Genomic DNA, 25,917 nt, shown 5'->3' with positions numbered 1-25,917 from the left:
TTCATTTTATTTCACATTCGTTGGTACAGAGCCGGGTGGACTCTTTTCCTGTATTTGCAGTCTTCATACAAAACTTTTTTTTTTTTTTTAAAGTCAAAAACAGACGGCTACTGTTTCTACCTCCAAGGTTGACAGTGCAGACATGATGGTGATCTCAATTTTCATCGAACCCTTGGCTAGAGAACAAATTTACATATTTCCCATAATATTGAGCATTTGGTGAAGAGCACAAAGCAAGGATTCATCAGTGCCAAGAATTCTTGGCATTGATGGTGATTGTATTTATCTTTGTTTGTGTTTTTTTTTTTTTTTTTTTTTAATGTGCAACTTGAATCATTGAGATTTAGTTGTAAAAATGAGGGGGAAAAGTACAGTGAAGAAATGTATACATTAAAAACACACAATCATTCAAAAATATAACATGGTGGGGTTGTCATGTGCTTCTGTTAAGTGCTCTGCTCTTTAAACTGCTGCTTCTTTTACAGCTTCTGTTTTTTTGTTTTTATATTTTTATTTTATTTCACAGCTACACTGGTCACTTCCAACTCTTAACATAATGTCTCTGGAATGTCTAATTTATGCTACTATATACACTGTTTTACAAAAAGAAAAAGAAAAAGCTTGATGTCTTTTGATCCTAAGAAGTTCAGTTGATTTTTAACTGAGAACTAATATTTTTTGCCTCTTTTTTTAAGTCCCTCTTTTCTTGCTCTTTAACTTTCTTAAATGAATTCATGTACAGTGAATTACAGACATGTGAAATGGACATTGTGGTAATGTTTACCCTTGTCGGTGTGAGGATTTTTCTTAAAAAGAAAAAAGGAGGGGCTATAAAAAACAATGATTATTGAAACATTTTCTTGTCTTTTGAGAGCATCTTTTGAAAGCTATGTGTGTTCTTGATCACCCTGTTTTCCTCCATCTTCTCCTTCTTGGTCCTATAGGTCCCCTTACAAAGAAACACACTGATGATTTAGGTGATAGTGACCGCACGGACGACGAAGGTATTTTTCCCCCCAATGCCAAACTGATTTGCATGACAAGGGAACCAAACTTACCCTTTCTCCTCCAATTTTTATCTTCTTTGATTTTCTTACATTTCTTGTCCTTTTTTTGAAAGTGATGGACATTTTCTTTTTGCTCTTTACTCGTAAACTCTCTTTTTGGGCTGGATGTGTTTTGTCCTTTTCAGCTTGATGTCTAAAGTTTACATGTCTCCCACCATTCTTTGATATTAATACGTTAACATAGATTCTCTGCTTGGATTTGCTGTTTCCTTTACCTTTTCTTTACTTTTATATGTTGCATCCCACCAGCAGATAATGTAACTAATTAACCCTTAAACCAGCTCTTAACACATTTTTGCATGTATTTTTTCTTTTAATTCGCCTCGTTTCTAAAATCTGATCATGTTCAAAAGATCGACCACTGGCTAACAGGTTTGCATTTACACTAACGTGAGGACCTGTTCACGTTTTGGGCATCAAACCGCTGACTTTTGGACACACAATGAGTCAAAAACAAAATGACAATACCAACCAAGATGAGTGTAAGTATCTCTCTAAGCCCAGATTGCTTCAGAGAGTGGGTTGCTGTTTCTCCTGGCATGGTTTCCTCTCCTACAGGGCAAAGTCAGAGCTAATTTACTACACACCAGTGTGTGAAACTAACTTCCCGGTCAAAGACTCATGGTGGCATTTGAATTCACACTTAAAGTCCCAAGCTGCCAAATTAGGTTTTTTGTAGGTTCATGATGCTGATTGGCTAGCAGACATGACAGAATCAGTCAGAATAAAATGAGCAAGCGCTTGCATAGAGCTCATTTTGAGTTTGAAGTTCTCATCTGGACTTTCCATATCAGCACTTTTTTTTGAGAAAACCGTTGAAACATCACACAGATAATCTGTTTTTATCGCTTGGTAATTGCAACGACCCAATTATGCTGGCACTGTGAATACCATGATTTTCAAATTTTGCGGATTGAGAAGATTGTGAGTGAAATCTTGAGACGAAACTGCAGCAGAGACGGAAATATGCCATTTGTGAAAATAAATCCTCAATGAACCAGTTCTGCAAATTGTAGGCGAAAACGTAGTTAATGTTATGATGATTGTTAATGAAAAGTGGAGTAGACGGCCTTGCAAATTTTAATGTAAGGCACACAGACTTTTAGCGCTGTAGTTGCTGCACTCAACATCATTCTCAAAATGGTAATTATCTGCTTCAGACTGCACAGTGCAGTGAAAAGTTCTGCATCTGTGTTATAATTGGTGGAGTGAATCTCAACAGGGTGAAACATGTATTCTTTATAGGTTATTACAAAATAATGTATTTAACCAAGTAGACTGGTTCATGTGTTGTATGAAAAATCTAAAGAGTTCTTCATAACTGTAGTTGTCAAATATATGTTCCACTGAATGTTCCTTAATTTATTTTATTTAATTTCTTTATCTGTAAAATCTAGCACTAACTATTTTTGATTTTTATTTTTTTATTTTTTTTTATTTTTTTTTACTTTTTGGTCTAATGCCGAACAACCACATATAATATTCATGACATATTAGTTACTTCACATATGCGTGGCCCTATTCAGTCAAACTTGTTAAACATCTGGAAGTAAATCAAATGGCAACACTGAGCTGTCTGTTCTGCACACATTGCTATAAACACATTAAATTCAAGATAAAATGCAATAGAAGGAAATTACCTTTTAATAGTAATGCTTGAACTGCATTTCATCCTATATGAATACTGGGAATATACTGATTAAAAAATAAATAAATAAAAAATAACACTAAAGAAACCCAGAGGATGCCTAACAAAGACTATAGGACTGAAATGTTGCAGTTGCTCCTTTTGATATTTAAATCCAGTGCCGTTTGAAAGCCATGACAGTTGGCTTGAAACCTATTAATCTCAATAATACACAAAAAGAGGAACCTTCAGTCATATTAGGAATAAAGGGTCCTTGATAAAACCACGAGATAGAGTCGTTTCCCCTCAAGACCACTGCAGTGCAATTTTAATGACAGGCACAAAGTCTTAATAAGGCACCTCTACTGTATAATGTGACGAAGTAAACAGCAATTACATCCAAATAGGACTCACAACCATCCGGATCCCTTTGATCTGTGCCATCATGCGTTTTTTTGTGGGAGCACACATGCCGCTGATGCACACACACACACACACACACACACACACACACACACACACACACACGCCGCTGACGCACACACACACACCAATAAGATTAGAGAAAGTCACACAGCTCACACAGATCTATTCAATAAAATCCCGGCGAGCTTCAAGTATTATCTCGATAAAGGATGCAGGGCAGACAACTAATCCAGTTTAATATAGAGGAAAATATGCTCGAGCGCACACACACACACACACACACGCACACACTCTGTCAGGCCGACTCTGATCAGCTCAGATTCCCCTCCATCTCTCCCCGCCTGGTTCCTGATGCTCTTAACCTCTGACCTCATGTTGCCTTATAGATGCAGACTCAATGAGGACATCCCACTAACTTCACCGCCCCTCCCAGCCCAGCAAATCTTGCATTTTACAATCTCTTTATGCTCAGTAAAGCTGGTGTTTGTAATCCTTTTTGTGCTGGGAATAGAGATGTAAACAGCAAAGTCCCTGAGAGCTGAGGATTTGTTAGAAGCTCCCGTTTTTATAGCAAATCTTGCTGGAGTGGTTAAAGAGTGGGTACGCACAAGTGGAGATGTCGCAAACGGCGCTATCTACACGACTCTTGTGGGACCCCTGGCAGCCTATATAAAATATTATACAGCGATGCCTGTGGGATATTAATCTTCATATACACTATGGATATAGTATATAGATAAAGAGTGTCGTGGGTATAAGGATATAGATTTTGCTGACACTGATAATACAATTCTGGAGCCAAAGCAGGAATCATAAATGATCAACTGGGGAATGTGTTAGCTTGTCCCACCCAGCTGAAGCTCGCAACTCGCTCTGGTGAGGCTTTTTGACATCACATACTTTGGTTAAAAATGAAACCACTTTTACCGCTACTGCCCAACACCTTCCAAATGACAGTATAGCATTTATTTTTTGCTTGAAAACAGCAATTAGATGGAAGGTTCAAAACCACCACTAACGACTAACCAAACTGAATTACAACAAAACAAACTGTTTGTCAATACAACTTTTCCAAAGCCAATTAACATGCACATTTTTACATTTGAGATATCTGTGGCCATGTGTAATTCAACAAGTCCTCCAATCGCAATAACTGTAGAGGTTGTTTCTCCAAAACTTGCACACCAATTGGCTACAAAATATACAGCACAGAAATTATTATTCACTTCTCTTTGGTTAATTTTAGATAAGAAAAAAAAAGGTAAATCCAACTTGGTTGAAGGGTTTAAATAGATAACCCTTGTTATCATGGTTATGATAATGAAGATGTAGCATCAATTTAAAATGGAAAATAAACCAATGTTCTAACCTGATATCCAGGGTATATAAAGAGGGACTAAAGTCCCTTTGCCATTTAAAACTAGTATCACACATACACAAAATATGATTACATGCACTGAAGCCAATCTAAATCTGATGAAACTGTATTAGTTCACATATAATTTCTTGAAAATACATGCTCAGATTTTAAAACCTCAAATGTAAATATGCTAAGCAAATAGTGACTTGCATATGGGAGATTGGAGTAAATGTGCTGCCATGTTAATAAATATTAGCATCTATACCGTCTTGAACATGCTAGCTGATGGGTTCTCTAATGAGTTACCTCAGCCCACTGAATACACAGGAGCATTTCATCTGGAAGCATTTCAGTCACCATTCAAAAGTGGGCCTCGTTTTGTTTCCTGTTGCTTTTTGCTGAGAATTCCCATGGCTGTGTTCCCTGCAGCAAAAACCAGAATCCAGGATTTAAAAAAAGAAAGAAAGAAAGTCTGCTCTCTGTGACTGTTGTTGGCTTGATAAGTCCTCTACACCGGCATACGGAGAGGATACTGAAGTTGTTGCAACAGCCCGGGGGCATCTCTCTGGGTTTGCTCAGAGAAATCTAAAGCACCTGAATCTCTTTGATCATGGTCTCATCCTTGAGGAAGCAGTGATCTACTCCATGCTGGCATGGTACCTATCCTCTGACAAACCCTCCCTCACCCGCACTCATCCCACCAAAAGATTCAATGGTCAAATCATGACAAGATTGCTTCTCATTTTTTCCCTAAAGCAAGCTTTCATCTTACTGCTCGTTGAGAAAAAAGGAAATTCCTGAGGATAGTGAAATGTGCCTTCCTGTTTCCAAATTTTTTATTGACAATTAAGATTATTTAAGCTTACTTTAAAAAGAGAAATGAAATGACATAGTGACATTACAATAATCATGTGAATGTTGGTTGTTCCTGCCATCACCTGAAATGCATCATTGACCCACTTCATTCAAGTTGATGGAAAGTGATGAAATTTTCAATCAGCTGAATGGGGATTAATTGATAAGTTAGGGGAATAAAGGGAGAGACTGGGGTTTAGAGGCTTTTTTGGCTTCGAGTCTTGCAGTGGCAGCTGATGAAGGATGCCAGGAAACCACAGCGAGAGCAAGCTGGAAAGCATAAACTTAAAACCTCAAGGTACAATGTGTTCAGCATACACTGGGACTTGTTTAGTCAGTAAATCCAGGTAAATTCAGGTAAATCCATCAAATGCTCAAACATTGCCAAGGCAATTTTATCCTAACCTCACCTCATTACTGCTGACCTTCAGCGCAGAACAAAAACGAGGCAGTTATAACAGCCACGCTGGATGTATCTCACTGCAGCAGAAATTAATTAATGTTTCCATCTAATACTTGAGAGCACATATACACAACAGTGTCATGTCTCACAGCTTCTACAAAAAATGTAGAAAATATCAGCTGCGTTTGCTTCAAAAGAAAAATGTATCATTTATAACCAGAGAGCCACAACATTAAAACTACTCATGTGGGTTACCTTCGTAGTGCTGACACAGGTACTGATCCGCATCAATATTATCCGCATCTTGGTGCATCATTACTACTGCCATTGCCCTTTAGTTTCATCACTGTCACAATCAGAGCTCTCGGCTGTCTTCATCACATATTTCATGGTGACTGCAATGGGCATAATTTTTACCCTGTTCAGATGTTATCAGCCCATTAAATGACCATTACCATCACCTATCATTCCCACGCATATAGGCCAGTAATGACCTTCTCCACCTTCTAGCAGGCTCAATCCACCATTATCATCCATTCTGATCCCTGACAAAGGAAAAGTCACCACAATAAGTACCGTGAACTTACATATAAAATGGAGCGTTGTAATGTATGGTATATGAATAGCACCAGTGCGTACTTTAACCTAAGCTATGATCCGTTTACTAAACCCAGCCAAGTAGCTTTGGTGCTTAATTTCACCAAAACGTTGAATGAAAACGCTAGTAAACAAAGACTGAAAAACAGCAAATCAAAGCAAATTTCCAACATGATTTAATTTGAACTCAAGTTGCCTGGATATAGTCTGCTTATTTACGCATCCATCAATGTGTTCACATGCCAAATATAGATTTTTTTTTCCCTTTCTAAGTGAAACATTAACTGAAAACAGCCTACTGGTGGATGAGGTTCTTCACTGACCCATGTTTGGGAATATTATGCAATAATAATTGTTTCTTAACGAGCTGATAACATCCGGATCAGGAGTCAGGTTCAACGCATTCAACATTGCAATGTGTTAGTTTTTGTTGGCATTATTTCATTCATCACCATCATAGCTGTCGCTATTTCTATCACAGATATCATCCATATGATTGCGGTTGTCATGAGCTTTATTATCAACACCATTAGCATCATCAGCAGTGTCATGATTTGCAATTACCATCATGCCAACCATCGCAGCAGATGCCACAATATCATAAAATTATCTTCACTGCCATGGCTGTCATCATTATCAACATCATTACCGGTGTAATCACTATCATGGTTTATATTAACATCATTGTCACATGTATTTCTATCACCAGTGTCGCCATTAGTGTGACTTATTTCATTATCATAGCCAATATTATCATCACTGTCATGGCTATCATTGTAATTGTCGATTATATCATCATCCTCACCGCTGTCATCGTCATGGCTGCCGGTTATCATTTTCACCTCTGTCACTGTCACGCCGAAATCTCTATCTACCATCATCACATCACTACCATTGTGAACAAATGTTGAGCAATTACCACCATTTTCCATAATTTGCATGATGATTCGTTCTTTCCGTCGTCCTTCCTTCCCGTTTGCTAGGCTGCACACATATCCATACTGCGATGTACAGACGCACACATGCGCACTTGCCATAATCCCCTGACCTTTTTTGTCAGGACTTTCTGGAAACCTTCCAGAGGAGAGTTATGATGTGCCGCTACAGTGTGACCACTGCCTGCTGCGACAGAGGGAGCAGAGCAGCTAAGAAAAAAACGCCGCAAAGGACGGCGAACGAGAGAAGAGATGTAATGGCCTCCGCACCGCGAGAAACAGAAGAAAGGACAAACGCACAAACCAAGGAGACGGCATTTCACCAAAATGTGTCTCATTTTAATTTCCTGCTAGAGTTGTGTGTTCTTTCCCCCCCATTTCCTTTCGCCAATCGAGCGTATAAAGTAATGTCAATTTTACATTCTCCAGCGGGAATAAAGCATTTGCTGCAGTTGTCCAATAAATTGACATTATCCTAAAGCTTAAAGAAAAAATAAATAAATAAAAAACAAGTTGGAGTGTCATTACAGGAATCAAACCTGATATATCATTTATAGTAGCGTATGGTGCACTTAAACCCATTTTAAAACCAACTGAAACACCTTCATAGCAGTGTTTGTTACTGCAATTAAGTTCCATCAGAGCTCATGTTTTTCCTTGAGGTCTTTACATAATTTAATTGTCTAGCCCTTTGATTTGGAGTGTATTAAACACACAGTGCGGGAAAACTTTCAGACACAAACACTTCCTTTTCCCTATCTTACTCCCATCGTGATTGAGGATCTTACTGTTTTTTTGAATGCTTTTGTCTTGGAGGTAACACTTTGCTATTTTCTTGGTTGGTTAATTTTTAATTCCCAATAGGCTCACTGATCTCTCTCTGGACCCGAGTCCCTCACTGGTAAAACATCAGTGGGATAAACGATGTGTGCCGCTACATGTACTGATGGAGATAGTTAGGAAGCAAGATGAAAAGCTTCATCTCTCGGAAACAGAAGATGAAAGCGAAACCTTGTTTTGAACGTGGGTTGCAGCATGTTGTTAGATCTCTCCAGCTCTTTTTTTTGCTCGCAACCCCATTCGCATCAGAACTACGTCAAGGGCTAACGCTTTACAATACAGCTCCCTCCCCTCCTCCCTTCCTCCCTTCTAATCAGTCAGTTGTAACACATTCTAATAAAGCTAATTCTGCCGCAAACAGCAGGCTCGCTGTTTTTCTGACCTTGGCCTCCTATTTGACAAATGCAACTACACGTAAAAAAAGCCTCGTTAACAGAAACACCTCCTGCTTTGTTGCGTATATGAGGTTTTATTGTGACATCTATCTCATATTTTATTTTGCAACTGCCTTATGTCACATGTCATTGCTGTCGTTATGAAAATGATTGAGCTGAGATTTAAAAGCTGAATCAACGTTCTGTCCACATTTTTAAAAAATGATTTTAAAGGCAAGTATCCTATTCATTTTATTTAGTTTCGCATTATTTCCCCTGGTGCCGCTGAGAGCGTACATATACTTATATTCCAAAAATCAAGGCAAACATTTCTGTACAGCTGAAAAAACGTAGTGCTTACCTGGATTCAAATTAACATTTCAATAAAGGAATGCTTTTTCATAAAATTGTCAAACCTAATATGCCATTTTTTATTAGAGGTGCTCCCAGATTAATCGCACAAGTTTTACCTCAACATGGTCTGACAGTTCAGATTGCCACTCTTGCATGTTGACAGTCAATTGCCGGGAGGAAAATTAAAAGTCATCACATTAAATATCCTGTTTCATTAACACCTATACGGATTCTAAAATAGGTTAATAAATAAATAAAGCAACATTTTTCCAATCACCACAAACATGTCATGCCTTCATGTAGGAAGATGAATGGTTTGATGCCCAAAACTAACAAGGTCTCCACGTTGATAAGCCAGTGCGCCTGAGATTACTCAGAAAAAAATAAAATAAAATTAAAGAGGTGGCCAAAGCCCCCTAAAGTATTGAAATTGCATCTCTGCCTGTCACCTTCAATCTGTCATCTAATCAGTCCTTCTACCTCTTCCACCTCCTCCTCCTCTTTCTCCTCCTCTTCCTCCCCCCTCCTCCAGACATTAGGGAGAGTGGAAGCCCCAAACCGGTGATGGTTTTCATCCACGGGGGCTCCTACATGGAAGGAACTGGGAATATGTTTGATGGCAGCATCCTGGCCAGCTATGGAAATGTGATTGTCATAACTGTCAACTACCGGCTGGGCGTCCTAGGTAAGGAACCTTCTAAATTGTATGATACGCAATCATTGTCATGTTATTCTGTTGTTATTTTTCTTTTCTTTTTTTTTTATTATTTTTTGCTATCTGTATTGGTAATTCCATTAGCTTAGCATTGAAGCTAAGATTTGAATCAAATCTATCTGTCTATCTATCTCTCTATCTCTATCTCTATCTCTCTCTCTCTATCTCTCTCCTGGTTACAACAATAAAACTCTTTTTTATTTTTTTGGTTGCATCATGGACTATTGCTGGTCAAATTCCAGAAAGGATAGCTCAGCGTGGATGTTAGACCCAAAGATGAGTGTCAGTTATTTTGCATCTTCACTTTCACCAAGAGTCATATACTTTGATTAGGAGGAAAAGCGGAGTTTTCTTATTTCCTGTCATCTTCTCCTACTCTGTTGTTTCTTCTCAACTGAATAGCGGTTCTAGAAAACCAGAAAGTTGGTTCCTTCATTGAAGTCAGAGCTTCTCACTTGGATTAATTGATCTTTGCACTTATTTGGTTCAGCTTAGTATCTACAGCTCATATCTTTTCTCGGTGCTTTGCTGATCACAATATTTCCAAAGACTGGGCTTAAGGTTCCTTTGAGGTGATTTTTTTTTTAAAGATTCTCCTTGTTTTGTTGTGATGTTATATGAAGCAGGCCAAAGGCATAGTCTGTACACTCTGATGTTGTTAATGTCCTTGCTAAATTTGTGAATTACAATATACAGGCATTATTTATATCTCATCTTTGTTTGTATTGTTCTTCATTGCATTTTGTTGGATATCAGCACAGCATAGCACATCAATACACAGGTGATTCAACATCACAATGTTTATTTGCTGTTCCTGCATCGATTGCAGGCCTGAATAGTCCTGGTAACCACGTCATTGTGCATCCAGACTCTCTACATCCTTTCCTACATTTAGTGACGTTAAATCTATCAAGAGAATGTCTCAGATCTTCAATCCCTTCTGGTTTCATTCTCGTCTCAGTTTTCTGCCTCCTCTTATTGTATCTCTTCTCATCAGCCTAATTTCTAATTCCTTTTCCCCCGCATATGGATGTCACTGCCATACCCAGAAGGCAGGTACATATTGCAACATATGATGAAAACAAAGGTTCACTGCTTCTATCCTATGCCTGTGCTAAATGAGATTATGCTGTCATTCGTTTGAATAGAAGAAGCCGATTTCATTTCCATGTTGTGTTGGTTGCTGGGGTTTGCACCCCCTTTGATGAAACTGTACCAGAATAAAGATACAGAGCAATATCCGCCTTTCACTCAAACTAAAATACAGTTTGGCTGTGCACATGTGCGCATTAATATATTTTTGCTTGTGCATTTGAAGAAAAAGCATAAATTCTTATGGGTGAATCTTTGAGGAGAGCAGAAACAGAACATGAATCACATATTAATACTGTCTGCAGGTGGTCTGCTTTGCCTCTGTGTTCTCTCAAATATTCAGTCTCTGATCCCCTTTACAAGACTTATATTTATTTGTTTGCATTGCAAATACCGAACACCAGTGAGCAGCCTGTTGCTTTCTTACATAGAATCTGATGAAAGACTAATATTGAATTTCCTGACAGCTAGAAATCCGGGGATAAAAACTTAAACGGAGTAGAGTTTTCCCAGCCATATATGCCAGCTGAGAGATTGCGGTTCATGTGTCTTAGAGGTTTTAAAGTCAGTCATTGAGAGACTGGATGGACAACCCCTTCAGCAACCTTCAAGCGGTGCCAAAACCACAAAGTCGATCTTAAAGAAAGCACTCCATCATCTGCAGTTACCAATCACGTATGCCTTTTTAATGCCCACTTATTCCATCCCATCTCATGAGCAGGCTGGAGGCTATCATAGTGTGCAGGATTAGCACACGCATACACATGCTCTCCACACACTGATGCACACAGCTTTGGGCATCTCATAGGTCCACAGTCCAAAACCTGCATGTGTTCTGTGCTGAGATCCAAATCCTGGAACTACCTGTTGTGAGGCAACAGTGCAAATGTCTGAGCCAGTTAATACTCAATTTACACGACATTCTCTATATTCCAATAACAGCAATAGATGGTTATGCAGCTGAAGTTTGCATCCACAGTCAAACAGCCATCAAGTAAGCTTGGAGAGGCGACAAGGATTGTTGCATTTGTTCTTTGATCAGAAATAAATCCAGAGCAGTTTAAAAAGAATCAATTTGTCATTAATTTATAGTTTGCTAGTAAGACTTCGAACATGCAACAAAGCGGTTTTCCTGTGTATTTTCATAAATGAAATAATTTTGAGTTTTCAGCCTTTCTAATAGTCATTGATGAAATTAATAGATTGATCAAAAAATCTTACTGATAACTCAAAAACCAGAATTTGTTTTTTGGGGGGGAAATCCTGGCAAGCACCAAAATGTTGGTGAAACAACTGTCATATTTTATGACTTTAAATGGTCTTTGACGTGGCGAGATCCCCAGTTTCTTGAACTGGTTATTTCCCTCCATCTCCCCCTCTCCTGTTTTTTTTCCTTCTCTCTCTCTCTCTCTCTCTCTCTCTCTCTCTCTCTCTCTCTCTCTCTCTCTCTCTCTCTCTCTCTCTCTCTCTCTCTCTCTCTCTCTCTCTCTCTCTCTCTCTCTCTCTCTCTCTCTCTCTCTGATGTGCAAGCCCTTAACTGCTGCAGGCCTCATAGTGTTGAGGGAAACTGTATCCCTGCTGGTTAACATGAGGCACTGCTGTTTGCTCTCAGATTAGACTCTACGTGTTTGTGTTTACCCCCCTGGCAATGGGCAAAAGCATACGACTTTACCTTACCAAACATGTGATGGAGTGTGTGTGTGTATGAGTGACAGGGAGAGAGTAGGTGTAGGACTTATCACCACTGGGCTTTCCAGTCAGTCCTCCAGTTTTTAGCAAGTACATGCAGCAAGTTGAGTAAGTAGCTTCACTGCTAAAAATACACATCCTAACAAGTTGTTTGTGGGTGGGTGCAAATTCTATCATAGACAATAGAAGATTTTCCTCAACGTTATATTCTTATTTTGGTTTGAATACCATGCAAAAAATTAAAAAAAATCTAACCATACTTGGACATGTGAAAGAGACATGTTCAATCAACATCATCATCTGTTTAGAATAACTGGATAACTAGATGACGGTTCATTGTCTCACTAAGAATAATGGATGCTCATCAGAAATATTCAAAAGTGTTTGTCCCCTGATGTACAAGGCTGCTACCATGGGCTTTCCCAAGCACAGACGCCCACAGGTGGGAAAACCTGAAGCACAGACTCTGTTGCTCCCGACCACATATCAGCCTGCCCTGGCACTGTTACCTGACCTAGCCTGCCCCGCTTTCTCCCATTAAACTGAACGAAATAGCACCACATTGTCACATTCGCAGATTAGCTACACATACACACCAATAGATGATGTTTTACCTGATAATGTAACATTAATGTGTAAATATATCTCCCAAATATTATATTTCAATACAACTAAATGTCATTCTCATTTATGCTTTGACTGTGACATAGTGGGGCAGGCTAAGCTTATGGAGGCATGAGGAGACCAGAAAACTGTGGTTTTTATCATATGTGGGACCAGTATTCTGAGATTTAAGTTTCATTTTTCAGTTATGTTTGATGTTGGTTTGTACTCGCTTTTTTGTTAAGGTTTCCCTTCACTGGCTTCCAGTTGCAGCCAGAATCAAATTCAAAACTCTCCTCCTGGCTTACAAAACATTTACAAGAACAGCCCCAGCCTGCCTGGATTCCCTGATCCAGGTCTACTCTCCTTCACGCTCACTTCGCTCTGCGTGTGAGAGACGCCTGGTGCTTCCAGCCCAGCGCGGCTCGAAATCTCTAACCAGACTCTTCTCCTCTGTTGTTCCCAAATGGTGCAACAAACTACCAAACTCTGTGCGTTCTGCTGAGTCCCTTTCTACTTTTAAGAGACAACTTAAGGCTCAATTGTTCAGAGAACACCTAGGCACTTAATCCGACTCCACCTTAGGGGTAGAATAAGTCAGGTGGTCCAAAACCCAGCACTTATTTAGCGCTGACAACTTTTTGCACTTACTACAGGTTTTTCCTTATGTCTGAATTCTTGCTTGTGTTGTACATCGCTTTGGACAAAAGCGTCTGCTAAATGAAACTGTAGAATTGTAGGTTTAGACACCAAAACTATCTGCTTATGTTTAGACTGACACTTTCACAAAGCTTAGTTAAAGTTAATGCACCAAAGTTACTTGGTTAAATTGAGGAAAATATTGCACTTTGGATTGAAATGTAACTTTGGTACGATATGTTGGAAGCCTAATCTCTATTTTTGAGGCTACCTAAGTGAAGACTATATCTAACATATGGTTATTTGACTGAAACGGAGCAATTGTAAAATTAGAAAACAAATATTTAAGAAATGTTGATTAAAAACATGTTTGTGATATGTCATAAACAAACGTAATGCAGCACAGTTTTTCTCAGAACATATTTGAGAATGTAATTCAGTTATATTGGAAACCATTTTTTGGAAGCCAGGACTGTAATGTACCATGATGATCCATCACTAATTCAATTATTTGCTTCTTACCTAACACTAAATCACATTTTGTACTGGACCCAAGAGTAGTTGGCTGGACACACTTGAGTTTAATAACAGCTTTCAGACTTTGGGTCTGGAAACACCTTTCCCATTAGTCCATCTGCCAGTTTCCTAAAATCCTAGATTTTAGACTAGGGTGGGTATTGCATGACATAGGGAAAGACTAGGTTAAAGTCAGTCATAATAATAAGGCATTACAGTAGTATACACAGTTTAAACATGTCTATACTATCTAGCTATAAATCCAGTAAGCAGTATAAGTTTTATTAACATTTATTAACATGAACAATCTGCTTTTATCCACTTTCAAATGCCTCTCAACCTCATAATTAGGTTCCCAAGCTGCAGGTTTGCTTCTGTCGTTTAAGACCATTGGTTGACCTTACCCAAGCAGCCATTGCAGCACCTGTTCACTTGCTGCTCTGCTGACGGAACTCAGTATTCTCACACCAGCGATTTTTCCTCCTTGGCTTAGTGGGCCTGTGTGTGAGAGTGAGCACTTTGGAGGAAGCCATTAGTGGCTTTAAATATGTAGAGCTGCTGACGCGAAGCTGTATTTATTGGTTAAGGGCCTTGGCTACAATGGATTTGGCCATGGGGCACGTATATAGTATGGTACTGTCAAGTGTGTGTGTAGGGGGCTTGTGTGTGTTTAATGAATTAGGAGTTTCTCCTGTGAGCAGATTAAGTGTTAATGAAACACACGGTATAGTGCCGTCAAAGTGTCGTTATTAAAAGTGGCAAGTATTTATGGTCCGTGTTATCTTACTCGTCCTTGGTTTATAATCGCACAGTCTGCTCTAGAGTCAGTTTTGTTTTACTCAACACTTGAACTACTTGAGAAGCTAAGGGCTCTATCACCTGGATACACCACTCTGATACTCAAACAAGAGAAAAATTGCACCAATCTGAAGGGTGCTAGAAGATATTGCTGTATTTTCATGTAAAGGTCTATCTTCTTCTTAACACCTCAATATCCTCACTGCTGTTCCCAATGGATATAACATTAAAAAAAATCATTTTGAGTGATTAGGTAGGTATAGATGTCATGTTCCATCATGGACAGAGGTATTCTGACAAACACAGAGACACAAGAGTGCCAGTGTAAGAGACCTGTCCTTCCATAAGACTTGGCTGTTGGACTTCCAAAAAGCAGACTGTGTCTTTAAGGCCAGGTCCTCGCGGTGTTGAGTTTGTTTCAGCCCAGCCAAAACCTTTAATCATGCTGATTGATGAGGTGCATTTCCCTGACTCAAACCTTCTCCAAATACCCCTTCCATTCCAGCCATACATCAGCCATTCAGCCAATTCATCAAGCCTCTGATTGTTTTAAGATATACCTGGCCAGTAAAATATCCATTTCTCTGCACAGCACTGCTCCCCTAACTTGCTTTCAGCACACATCTAAAAAAAATAAATAAATTCTGGCTTTACAAAAGACTGTGCAGGAAAAAAGAAACAGCAATCAAAAAGCAATTGATTTATATGAATTGTATTAATATTATTATTTGTGAAAAAAAATAATTCAAAATATGTCCCTGTAGAGTTGTTATGAAGTTGCTGTGCTTGTGGATTTGTAATGTCTTTTGTGAGCTCTATGATTAATGTAAAAGACAAAGTAACCAGAGAAAAAATACAAATAAGGGGCACCTTTGTGATACAGGCTCAAACAAACATTAGGTTTATCATTATCTCTGTGATCAGTGGAGTGATTCAATGTCCCCTGATGGTCCAAATGCTGAGGAATTTCACACACTGCATACTTGTTATTTTTCAGCATGCCACACACACCAATACCCACATATATCAGATCCAGCTAGCATGGCTTTAATTATATCCAAATTAGGAGTGCGTGTGTTTGTTTGAGGAGCATTTCCTCACACAAGCATTATCCCTAATGTTTACCCTTTCCAAATATTACTCTCTCTCCCTCCCTTTCTCACTCTCATATATCTTCTTTCCCTCTCACCCTCCACAATAATTGGGCTTTCCCTTTCCCGTTAGTTTTTGTCCTACTGTCTAAGTGTTGAGGACTATTATTTTCATGCTTATTAATTTCTTTCTCCCTGAAACAAATACCCAAATGATTTAGGTTCATTATTCTTTCTGTGCCTCTGTGCCATCTTTCCTTTTTTCCCTTCCCTCCGCCTCTGCGCACGCTTTCTTGCAAGTACCCCTGACACAGCTTGTTCAGAAACTCACGGAAGGCATCTTGCCCTTAAACAAAGTGCTTCATTTGAGTCTCCATCAGTTTGCGATGATTACTCCCAGTCCAAACATTGCTATTCCTATTAGTGACTCTTTCTCCGTGCCTCGCTCGCCCCCAGCTTCCCATTAACCACAGTGGTGGGGGCGGCTTTGGGCTACTGATCAGAAGGTCAAAGGTTCAAACCCCAGTAACTGCCAAGCTGCCACTGTTGGGTCCTTGAGCAAGGCCCTTAATTCTATCTGGGTTATGGGGTGCTGTAGTGTGGCTGACCCTACTTTTCTAACAAGCTGGGATATTTCATTGTATTCTCTGCAATTACATTTTGAATCCTAATGATACAGGTGTTTTGAAATGTGCATACATATAAAGACAATCTTTTTTGTAGATGCTCCAAAGAAAAGATACCTTTTCAGAGATGATTAAACATGGAGCTAAAGCTTTCGGAGTTTGGGCAACATCGTATACAGTGCACCTCAGGGACTAAAAGCAGAAAATCACCCCCAAGCTTGTTTATTCTAATTAGTAAAGATACTACAAGATGAAAGGCTGATCTTCACCTGAATAAAACCCTGACAGTACCACAAGGCTACTGATGTCTCTCACCGGATTAAGTGTAATTTTACTCAGTCGTTTCTACACTTGATACATATTAAAAGTCCAAAGCTTGCTGATCAGCTCTCTTGAGCAATGTTGTGTTCCAAAACACTTATCGTCGAAGTTGTTTCTATTTTTGCGCCTGAGACATTAATTGTCAGCAGGCTCTACAGTACGTGCGAGTGTGAACATGTTCAAATGTATCATTAGCAGACGTTTCTGCCGCTGTTTGGATGTTCCTTTCTGTAAATTTGCCAAGTGAGGCTCACACATTTCATCTGTTTTTTAGGGTAGAGGGAGCTTTGATCAGTGGACAGGCTGCATTGAGATATGTTATGCTATTTTCTGAAATGTTTCCCACATTCTCTATTCCACCTTCTGTGAAAATCCCACTCTCCCACTCGGAGTTGTATCTTCTTTTTTTTTTTTTCCATATTGCATAAAGGCATAAACAGAAAGTCAGATAGTAAGATCAATTACTAGATAGTGTCTGACCTATTCAAAGTCTGAATGTTTTGCCTTTTGCCATAATAAAATACCCAGTTCAATCAAACCTGGGACAAAAAAGATTTAGAGTATATGATCTCAAATGGGTGTGAAATTGGCCCAAATGTGCCAACTGATTAGAATGCAGTCTGCTCCAGACATTGTGGTCCAATATTTAACATGATAATTTAATTACAAATGTATTTTTCAAGCTTAATGGTTGGAATTAGATTTTCTATTAAATTCCAGCACATACTGTATGTTAAATCAGTCACCATCACAGTGGAAGTTTCTGTCCTGTAATGGCCTGAATGCTGTTTCCCCTCTAGATGAGAATTCATGATGGTGTTAGCATTCAGCCCTTGAGATAATCTGCAGTCCTGGGTGTGTAATGCTATTTAAACATGGAGTAATGACAGCAGGAATATGACTAAATACCAGCTACATTACAGATCTGTTTGTGCAAATATTCATTAACAGATATGCATTGGAACAAGTTAACAAGTTATCTTCTAGCTGAGGACTGTGTCTACCATTTGGGAGCCACTCTGCTTTATTTCGGCTTTGTCCAGGCATTATGTTGTAATATTCTCCTAATTGTGAGGTTCTCCCTGTTTGAAATTGCTCCGTTTGTTTTTGTCCTGCTCATTTGGCTCCATGTTGTTGGCATAATAACTTAGTCAGTGAGTGGGCAGCAATGCTAATGGAAGCTATGCTATGCTAATGGTGATCTGGCAAAAGCGGGGTTGGCAATGCAAAGTTTACAGCAGCTCTGCCGATGCGTCAGGGATAGGATTAATCTGGCTGGGGCTGGGACAACAGACAACCATCTGGGCCTGCTTCACAGCGCCAGGCGTCTGTAGCCACAGCTACTGCACCTTGCCTCAACCCACCATCAGACACACAATAATGTGCATGTTTCATGGTTACTAATGCCACTGTGTGCTTCCATTACACAGTCTTTGAAAGGATGAGTCCTAAAAGTGATCAGTCAAGCAATTGTTGCTGGTTTCATTCAGTCATTTGTTTCTAAAGACATATTGACAATAGTTAAATTACGTCAAAATTGTGTTGGTACTCTACACAATGGCCTGTACATGCATATGTAAGATTTGTAACAATTAGGCAAGTAACTGAATTAAAATGTAGAAGTTTGGCAAAATCCCATTAGAAGATCCACTTTCTAGCGTTGCTACTTCATGTTGGATTAAAAGTAACATTATTCAGTCAAATAATCGGTGAAGTCAGAACAGCGACCAAGCTTGCAAAAGGACAGTCGTTGTGACACCTAAGCAAACTCTATTTGCAGATGAAAACCATGTGATCACATGGCTGGATGCCGTGGAAAGGACTACTAAGTGGATCATAGGATTCTTTTGTCAACCTATTATTTCCAATGACACAACTAGACCTGTGCAAATTATTAACCTGTAGTTTGAATTGCTAAAAACTAATTAAGCTTTAACTGAGTTTATTTTGAAGTTTTAAGAATTTGGAACCACTTGGTAGAAGTTTAAGAAACATTGTTGTCATGGTTCAACAATAGAAGCAGATGGCAAATTCCACTCTGATGTGATCAAGTGAAACAAGTAACTGCTCTATATTCCTGCATGTGCATGTTTTCTGTGCCTGACACACTATGAACTAACAAATGCTTCTCCTTCATATTCTTCCTCACAGTGTACAACTTGATGAACTTATTTACCCTCCATTGCCTTGCTCCTAACCTATGACATAAATTATACAATTACTAAAAAATACTAACACTGTACATGCTAACTGGAGTGAATATTTTCTATACTACTAATTCTACTAAATACACTAACTGAACTGCAGAATGTGTTTTATGAATGCAAAATATATGTAATCATTAGAATTACTTTTGAGCTTTGATCTCCTTCTGCTTCCACTTATCGAGCTGCCAGAATTTGCCTTGTAATGTCTGAAAGCTCACACAGCTAAACTTTCAAACAAGCATCAAATATACTTGAAAAAATTAAATGTTTTTTTGGAAAATATGTAACAGTTCTGAAAACCGTCTGGATGCATTTCCAGAGGTTTTGCATTTTCTAGCAATATTACCCAAGTGTTTTGAGTTCGTATGAGGTTTCAGACTAATTGTTTTCCTTTGCATGTTTTGTGTCTGCTTTTATTTTGCCCTGTCTGGTAAAAAACTAAAAATCTGTGTTTTGTGCAAATTGCAAGATAGTGTACCAGTGGGGTTTCTGTGATTGATACTGATTTAAAAGAGGCAGCTAATAGTCCAATTTTATCTCTTTTTAGATGGATTATAAGTTTGTTTTACAGTTCTTCTGTTCCAAAAATCCACTGGCCTTCGTAATGACTAATCTTTCAATAAAGGAGGAAAATGGCTCAGAATCTGCATTTTGATCAATGTGGGACAATGAAACTCTTCGCGCAAACCCATTAATGGTGTTTTTATCTTGATCTATTACAAAAGGGACCCCTGGAAAGACCCAGCCAACTGTAATTTGTAGCCACTTCACTGATCCTAGTTTACAGGGGCCAGTGTGCAATCTCCAGAATGTTATGTGGTGCATGTGCGAGACAAAATGTCCTAATTTCAAAACTAATAATAAAATCGCTTACATCACAGTTTCCTCTCCTCGGGCAGTTGTGCATTTTTGGCTTTTAAACTCTTACGTTCAAGTTCAGCCTTAATCACAGGCGCTAGTTGGTGGCTGAGCAGTGAAGAGTTCAACCACAAAGATTTTTTTTTTCTCCTCGAAAATATGTTGGATTTTAAGTATGAAAAATGAATTTGATTGGAATATCAATATGACTGTTCACAAAGTTGGCTTCCTGGGCAGACCCACATTCAGTTTAGGTCAGCTTTGTGGTTCTGTCTTCCACACAGGCCAGCGCTAATGCAACTGTTGGCATGGCAGGTGTCAGAGGGGACATGGGACTGTATATAGGTTAGATCTAAGGTGATTAGCTGGGTATATAGGCAGGGGGCAGATGGAGAGATGTGTCGAGGAACAAGCAGACATTACGTCCCTCTACATAAAGCCATTACTAGACACCTCGTTGGAAATGGCAGGAGTTGATACCCGTGTGCATGTACAGAACCCCCTGTGACAGTGTTATTTATTGATCAAAGCTTTGGCTTGCGCCTGTATCTGAATGCATGCTTGGACATAAGTGTATGTGCTTGTGAGAGTATGTGCCTGCCTGCCTGCCTGCGTGTGTGTAATGGGGCTAGTGCAGCAGATGGACACGTGTAGCAGCAGGATCAAAGTATGTGGTGCGCAACAGTTCTGATCACTGCAAACTACATATGTAGGGGAGTGGACCGGTCTTATCTCTGAGCATCTGTCCATCTGTGCGATGGCGCTTTTCAAAGTCTTAATTTTAGATAACCGCCTCATTCTTTTCCATTCGTTGGTTTGATCCCGGTGAGTCTGGCTTTTGATCTGTTCTCGGGCTGTCAAGCCTTTCTGCAGTCCACTGAGAAACTCACCATACTATCTGCCGGCACCAAATAAAACCATCGCCAACAAGCAATAAAGAAGACAGAGAGACCGAGGGAGAGAACGATGAAGAGAAAATGTGATTTAAGACTCGACGGGGGTTGTCCGCCCTGCACGACAAAAGCCATCTGATTGGTTATCAGCTTGAGCCACAAATCTGCCGTCGCCATATTTTTTAGAGGTCAGATAGGAGCGTCTTGCTGAGACACCAGGCGGGCATGGAGGGAGGGAGGGAGGGAGGAAAAGCATGAGGCCATATTAAAGTGTGAAAGTGATAAACATTGTCTTTGTGTTTAAGGGCGAGACTTATGTTTGCTTGGTCAATATGTATTTTTTATTAAATAAGGTGATATTGGTCAGTCATACCTCTGTGTATAAAATGAAAGATCTTTTATCCTAAACAAAACCTCTTATGAAACTGAACATTTCTAAACTTAAATCAGTTTGTATTGTCTTGTCATTTTAAAAGTTGTCACTGATTTAATCTACATAAAATGTTAAAAGTCAGCTAGTTGCGTTTTTATTATTATTTGTGTCCAGTGGCAACTTTTGATGTCAAGGCAGAAAGTAGGATGCTCTCATTCAAAATGAAGGATGTGGGGTGGTGGAAGGTCATGTAGTGTATTTGACTTTCGTGCAGGACACTGGAGTTCGTGTCTCATTACAGACACGCAATGAATATTTTCCATGAATAGTCTCCTCAAAAACCGCAGTCTTCTCTGTTACCATATCTGTATTATCTTTTAGTTTTGTTTTGATAAGGAAGTTATAGTCAGCGTAAGATTTCGTGTCTAATCTGCAATAACGAAGCTGCTGTCCTATAAGGGATACAGTCTGATAGTTAACAAATATGATCAGTTTTGGAGGTTGTATCAGAAATGCATTGTAGAAAGCAAAATAATACTACAATTTATGTGACTTGTGTAATGCATGAGGCCAGCATTAGGGCCTTTTTAACGTCAGGTCATTGTTCATAGGAAAATACACAGAGTTGCAACAAGTGGTTTATATTTAAAACTACTGACATCAGCCATGAAATAGATTAGCATTCTAAACTGCTGTGCCAAAACCACTGGTTAGTGCAGTTGCACCCAATCTACTTCAATCTGCAATCGCATTTTAGCTGAATTATGATGTGTATTTCTGTGCAGAGTGCGTGGGCGTGTGTTTTTTTATTTTTTGGGAAAGGGTGAGAGATGAGCAGGTTTTGGTTAGCAGATGGTAAGTGGACGATGAAGAATATCTGACATTTACTGAGAGCATTGCTTCTCTCGCCTTGTATCATTTTTATTATTTTTCAAGTTCCCTCCTGTCTATGTTTGTCTCCTTCACCCTCTCATCATTGTTTACCACCTGCTTTCTCAGGCATTTAAGTGATATGGGCTGAAGCTACTGATATATTATCCAGTATTTCCAAATGTGACAGTTTTACAACAAAAAACAAGGCGCAATGTCTTCCATGCGTCTTTTCTGACTTGGCATTAAATTGTCTTGCAATAGTTATACTTTTTTGTTAATGTCAAAATAAAAATTATCCAAGCATGTGTCGGTAAATCTTATCCAACTGTTTTTAATAATAAACTATTAGGAGCGAGAGGCCCCATGCAAGCATTATAATATTGTTTTAAAAGATATGATCCATCAAATGGCTCCACCCATCGCAAACCTCCCCTAATGAGAAACTACTCTGCACTCTGATAATAAGAGTCGATCATCTCTGGGGCTTCTAGTGAACTGCTATCCACAAACCTTAACATTTCTTCAGTTCCTCTCATTTCTGCCTGCCACTCTGTTTCTCTCTTTGGAATTCCTGCTTCTCACTGCTAAATAGTCTATTTTACCGAATCCATCTGCTATATTACCTTCTCGCTTTGTTCTAAAGCAAATCCCATAATCCTCTCAAAGGTCAGCCTTTTCTTTTCTCCCTGCTGCCGCACTCACCACTTGCCGTGTATTCATTTGTTTTTTCCCGATGGAAATAATAGAATAATATGAAAGATAAAAGAGTACGAGGAGGTGGAGGGAGATCCTGTTGTTTCTCTCCTTCTCCCTCATGCATTAGTGTTCATTCTTGCACTCTCTTTCTCTGTCTTTTTAATTCAATTGAATGCAGTTGAATTATTTATTGGCGTCAGAGTATTTTCAAAAGCCAACGATCATCAATTTACATATTCTCAGTGCACTGATAGGGACGATTTGAAAGCTCAGTCAATACACTTAACACAAGTCATCAATAAATGTAATTAAAGAAAGCAGAAAGTTGTGTTTGTGTATGACACCTCATAAAGTCTATGCAAACATCCTTATAGAGTGTTGGACTCACTTTCTGTCTAGCGAGACTTTTTCTTAGAGTTGATTAAGCTCTCATAGAGAATGTCTTTCATCCGTCTTTTTTTTAAAAAAACACACAATTTTTCTTCATATAATCAATATCCTGAAGATATACTGAATAAATTGATATGAGAATTCCAACTTATACCCTGACCTGCTACTGTTAAAGCCATGCCTGGATGGACCTCAACCACGAAACTGGCCTCTGTTTATTTAATAGGATTGTGGGATATGATGTTTTGTCTTGTGTGAGGTTATTTTGGCTGGATGTATAGAGTTATACATGTCGGTGTGAAGAGAGATTACTTTTTTGTACCTTTATTTGTATCTTTGTACTCAAAACTCATGCTACCACCACTGGAAGACACACTCTTGTGCCCAATTGTGCAAAAAAACACCATGTAACGGCGATTAAATCACTGAGAGTGAAGGAGAGAGGTGCACTGTCATCATTGCAGACTCATAGCTTGATTTGCATGCGTAAAATTAATCCCCAGCATATTGCGTCCTGCTGCTGCTAATTAGAGAAGTAACCATTAATACCAACCACTTAATCATCAATATTAATACACATAATTATTAATAATTCTGTTTTCCCTTCCATCACGACGGCACTGCGGGGCCTCAGCTACTTGTGTTTACACCAACATCTATCTTCATTACACACCTTCTATTAATCAGCTCTCTCTCTCTCTCTCTCTCTCTCTCTTTCTACTCATTCCATTTCATATTTTTCCTCATCCCTGCTCACTCTATGTGGCTGTCATTCGAATTTGATGTGTCTGCCTTGATTACTTTTTAGAATGCAAATGATCTTTTAGTCCCTGTCTTCCATTTGGTACACTTCAATTGGGATGGCATACATTATGGATTAAAATGTGTTTCACAACAATGACAATAATCATGAAAAATCAAAAGCAAATCAAATGAATAAAAATCAAGAACTGAGCAGAATAAACTCCTGAAAATACCATGGAATGCCAAATCTATATACTTTGTAGTTTTGCAATAATATGCAAAGTTCCTAACTTTGCCCTAATTGTTTCAAAAAAGACTGACTTCGTTCATGGCCAGTTTTCAAATACAGGTCATCTAAATTGAGCTGTACTGAATATCTAGAGTTCACCCAAATTGTATAGTGTATATTTTGTCAGTTACAATTAGCAGTGTCTTCATATTTAAAGTTGTCACATATGGATGCTTGGACAGATCTCTTTGGCATCAGATTTTAATCTTTACCATAATTGACAGACATCTAAAGACCTCCTATAGTGTCTAAAATAGATGTCATAAGACCGCAGCCCAATGTTGTCTGCTGCTCCTTTTCAGGCAACAAATATCAGAGTGTGTGGATAAAGATCTGTCACCGTGGTAACCAAGAAAATGGAGGAGAAGCTTGTTGCACATGGGCAAAGTTTGACTTCCAACATGTGGTTTATTTGAACTCAAACCATGATCTATCCAAGTGACTTTAGCTGCTTTATCCTAACCAAATAGCAACTGAAAAAGGCAACAGTGGCCTGTCAAGGGACAGAAACCCCAATCTCCTCAGCAAAAGTCCTATATTTGACTGATTCCACTAGTACCTCTTCTCCTCTATAAAGCAGCTTTGTTGGTCTTTATCCTATCTCAGTTGGCAAGAAATTGCACTGCCCTACATGTTAAGAACCATGGTAACGGGGGACTAAGTGTGTTAGAAAGTGATGCCAAAGGGGTTCTGACCAAACATCCATGTGTGCTAGTTCATTTTTTATTTATTTTTTTAACATTTCATCAATAAAATGTTCCAGATACTGTAAAGTGACAGTGCTCTTTAAAGTACTTTTGCCCAGTTTTGAAAGCATTTGGTGGATAAATTGTTCCAGGCACACTGGAGGACCAGTTAAAGCTGGCTCAATTACTTTTGTCTCTTCATGTGATCCCAGACTGACTCCATGTTGAGATCAGGGCTCTGCAAGGGCCTTACAAACTGTTGCACAACTCCTTGTTCATCTTGTCACTGAAAATTACGGCTGCATCTTGCTGTCGTGCTGTTCGGTGAATCTGATGAGATGTTTTCTTGACAGCACTGTGATGGACAAGAATCAAAACACTGAAATTGTCTGAAGTACTTGCACAGCACTGTAGTTCTAACCAGCAAATAGGAGAAACTTCTCCTACAGATATTAGGGACCAATTAGTGTGTGTGTGTTCAGTGGATTCGTGTAGGAGTGTGAGTTTCAGTGGAGAGAACTGGAGTAGAGCTCTATAAGCGCTGGCCTTGCAGGTTCACAACAGACCTCACGGGAGTCGTGAACTGGTCATAGTGTTGACAAGTTGTTTGTGTGTGTGTGCTTGAGGGAGGTGGTGTGTCCATGGCTTCTCTGATGGAGAAATGAAAGCGGAGGAGCATTTCATTTACTGCCCCAGGGAGACCTTACCACCATCATACATTTATTGACACTTACACTTTAACCGTTGCTGACCCAGCTTATAGCCTTTGCCTCGGCGACCTCTGGTTTAAATCTATAACCTTATTTCACCAGTTTAGGCCTCAGCTTAGTTGGTCTGCAGTAAACACAGAATTTTGTGAAAGAAAACATTTTCAAACTGTGTTAATTATTCAATATAATGCAGTGGGGTACCTAAGGTGTGTACATGACAAAAAAGAAGAGATGATAAAAAGCCAGTAACTGATTTGTTTCAAAACAACA

General features: G+C 39.1%; 1 protein-coding gene across 5 annotated transcripts in view; it reads left to right on the top strand.

The window, feature by feature from the left end:
• The window catches only part of nlgn1 (neuroligin 1), a 443,569-nt gene that overhangs the window by 234,507 nt on the left and 183,145 nt on the right, over nucleotides 1-25,917 (top strand). For 3 of the 5 annotated variants that reach the window (XM_051947583.1, XM_022192735.2, XM_022192734.2), the window contains 2 exons: nucleotides 945-1,004; nucleotides 9,371-9,523. In XM_051947583.1, coding sequence (XP_051803543.1) covers nucleotides 945-1,004; nucleotides 9,371-9,523 — 213 coding nt within the window. The remainder of the gene's footprint in view (nucleotides 1-944; nucleotides 1,005-9,370; nucleotides 9,524-25,917) is intronic. The other 2 variants (XM_051947585.1, XM_051947584.1) reach the window with 1 other exon arrangement.

Source organism: Acanthochromis polyacanthus, chromosome 4 (assembly GCF_021347895.1).
Source record: "Acanthochromis polyacanthus isolate Apoly-LR-REF ecotype Palm Island chromosome 4, KAUST_Apoly_ChrSc, whole genome shotgun sequence".
In the NCBI taxonomy this organism is placed as follows: Eukaryota; Metazoa; Chordata; class Actinopteri; family Pomacentridae; genus Acanthochromis; species Acanthochromis polyacanthus.
Note: the sequence above shows the minus strand (reverse complement) of the source record. Positions and strands in the feature narration are given on the sequence as shown.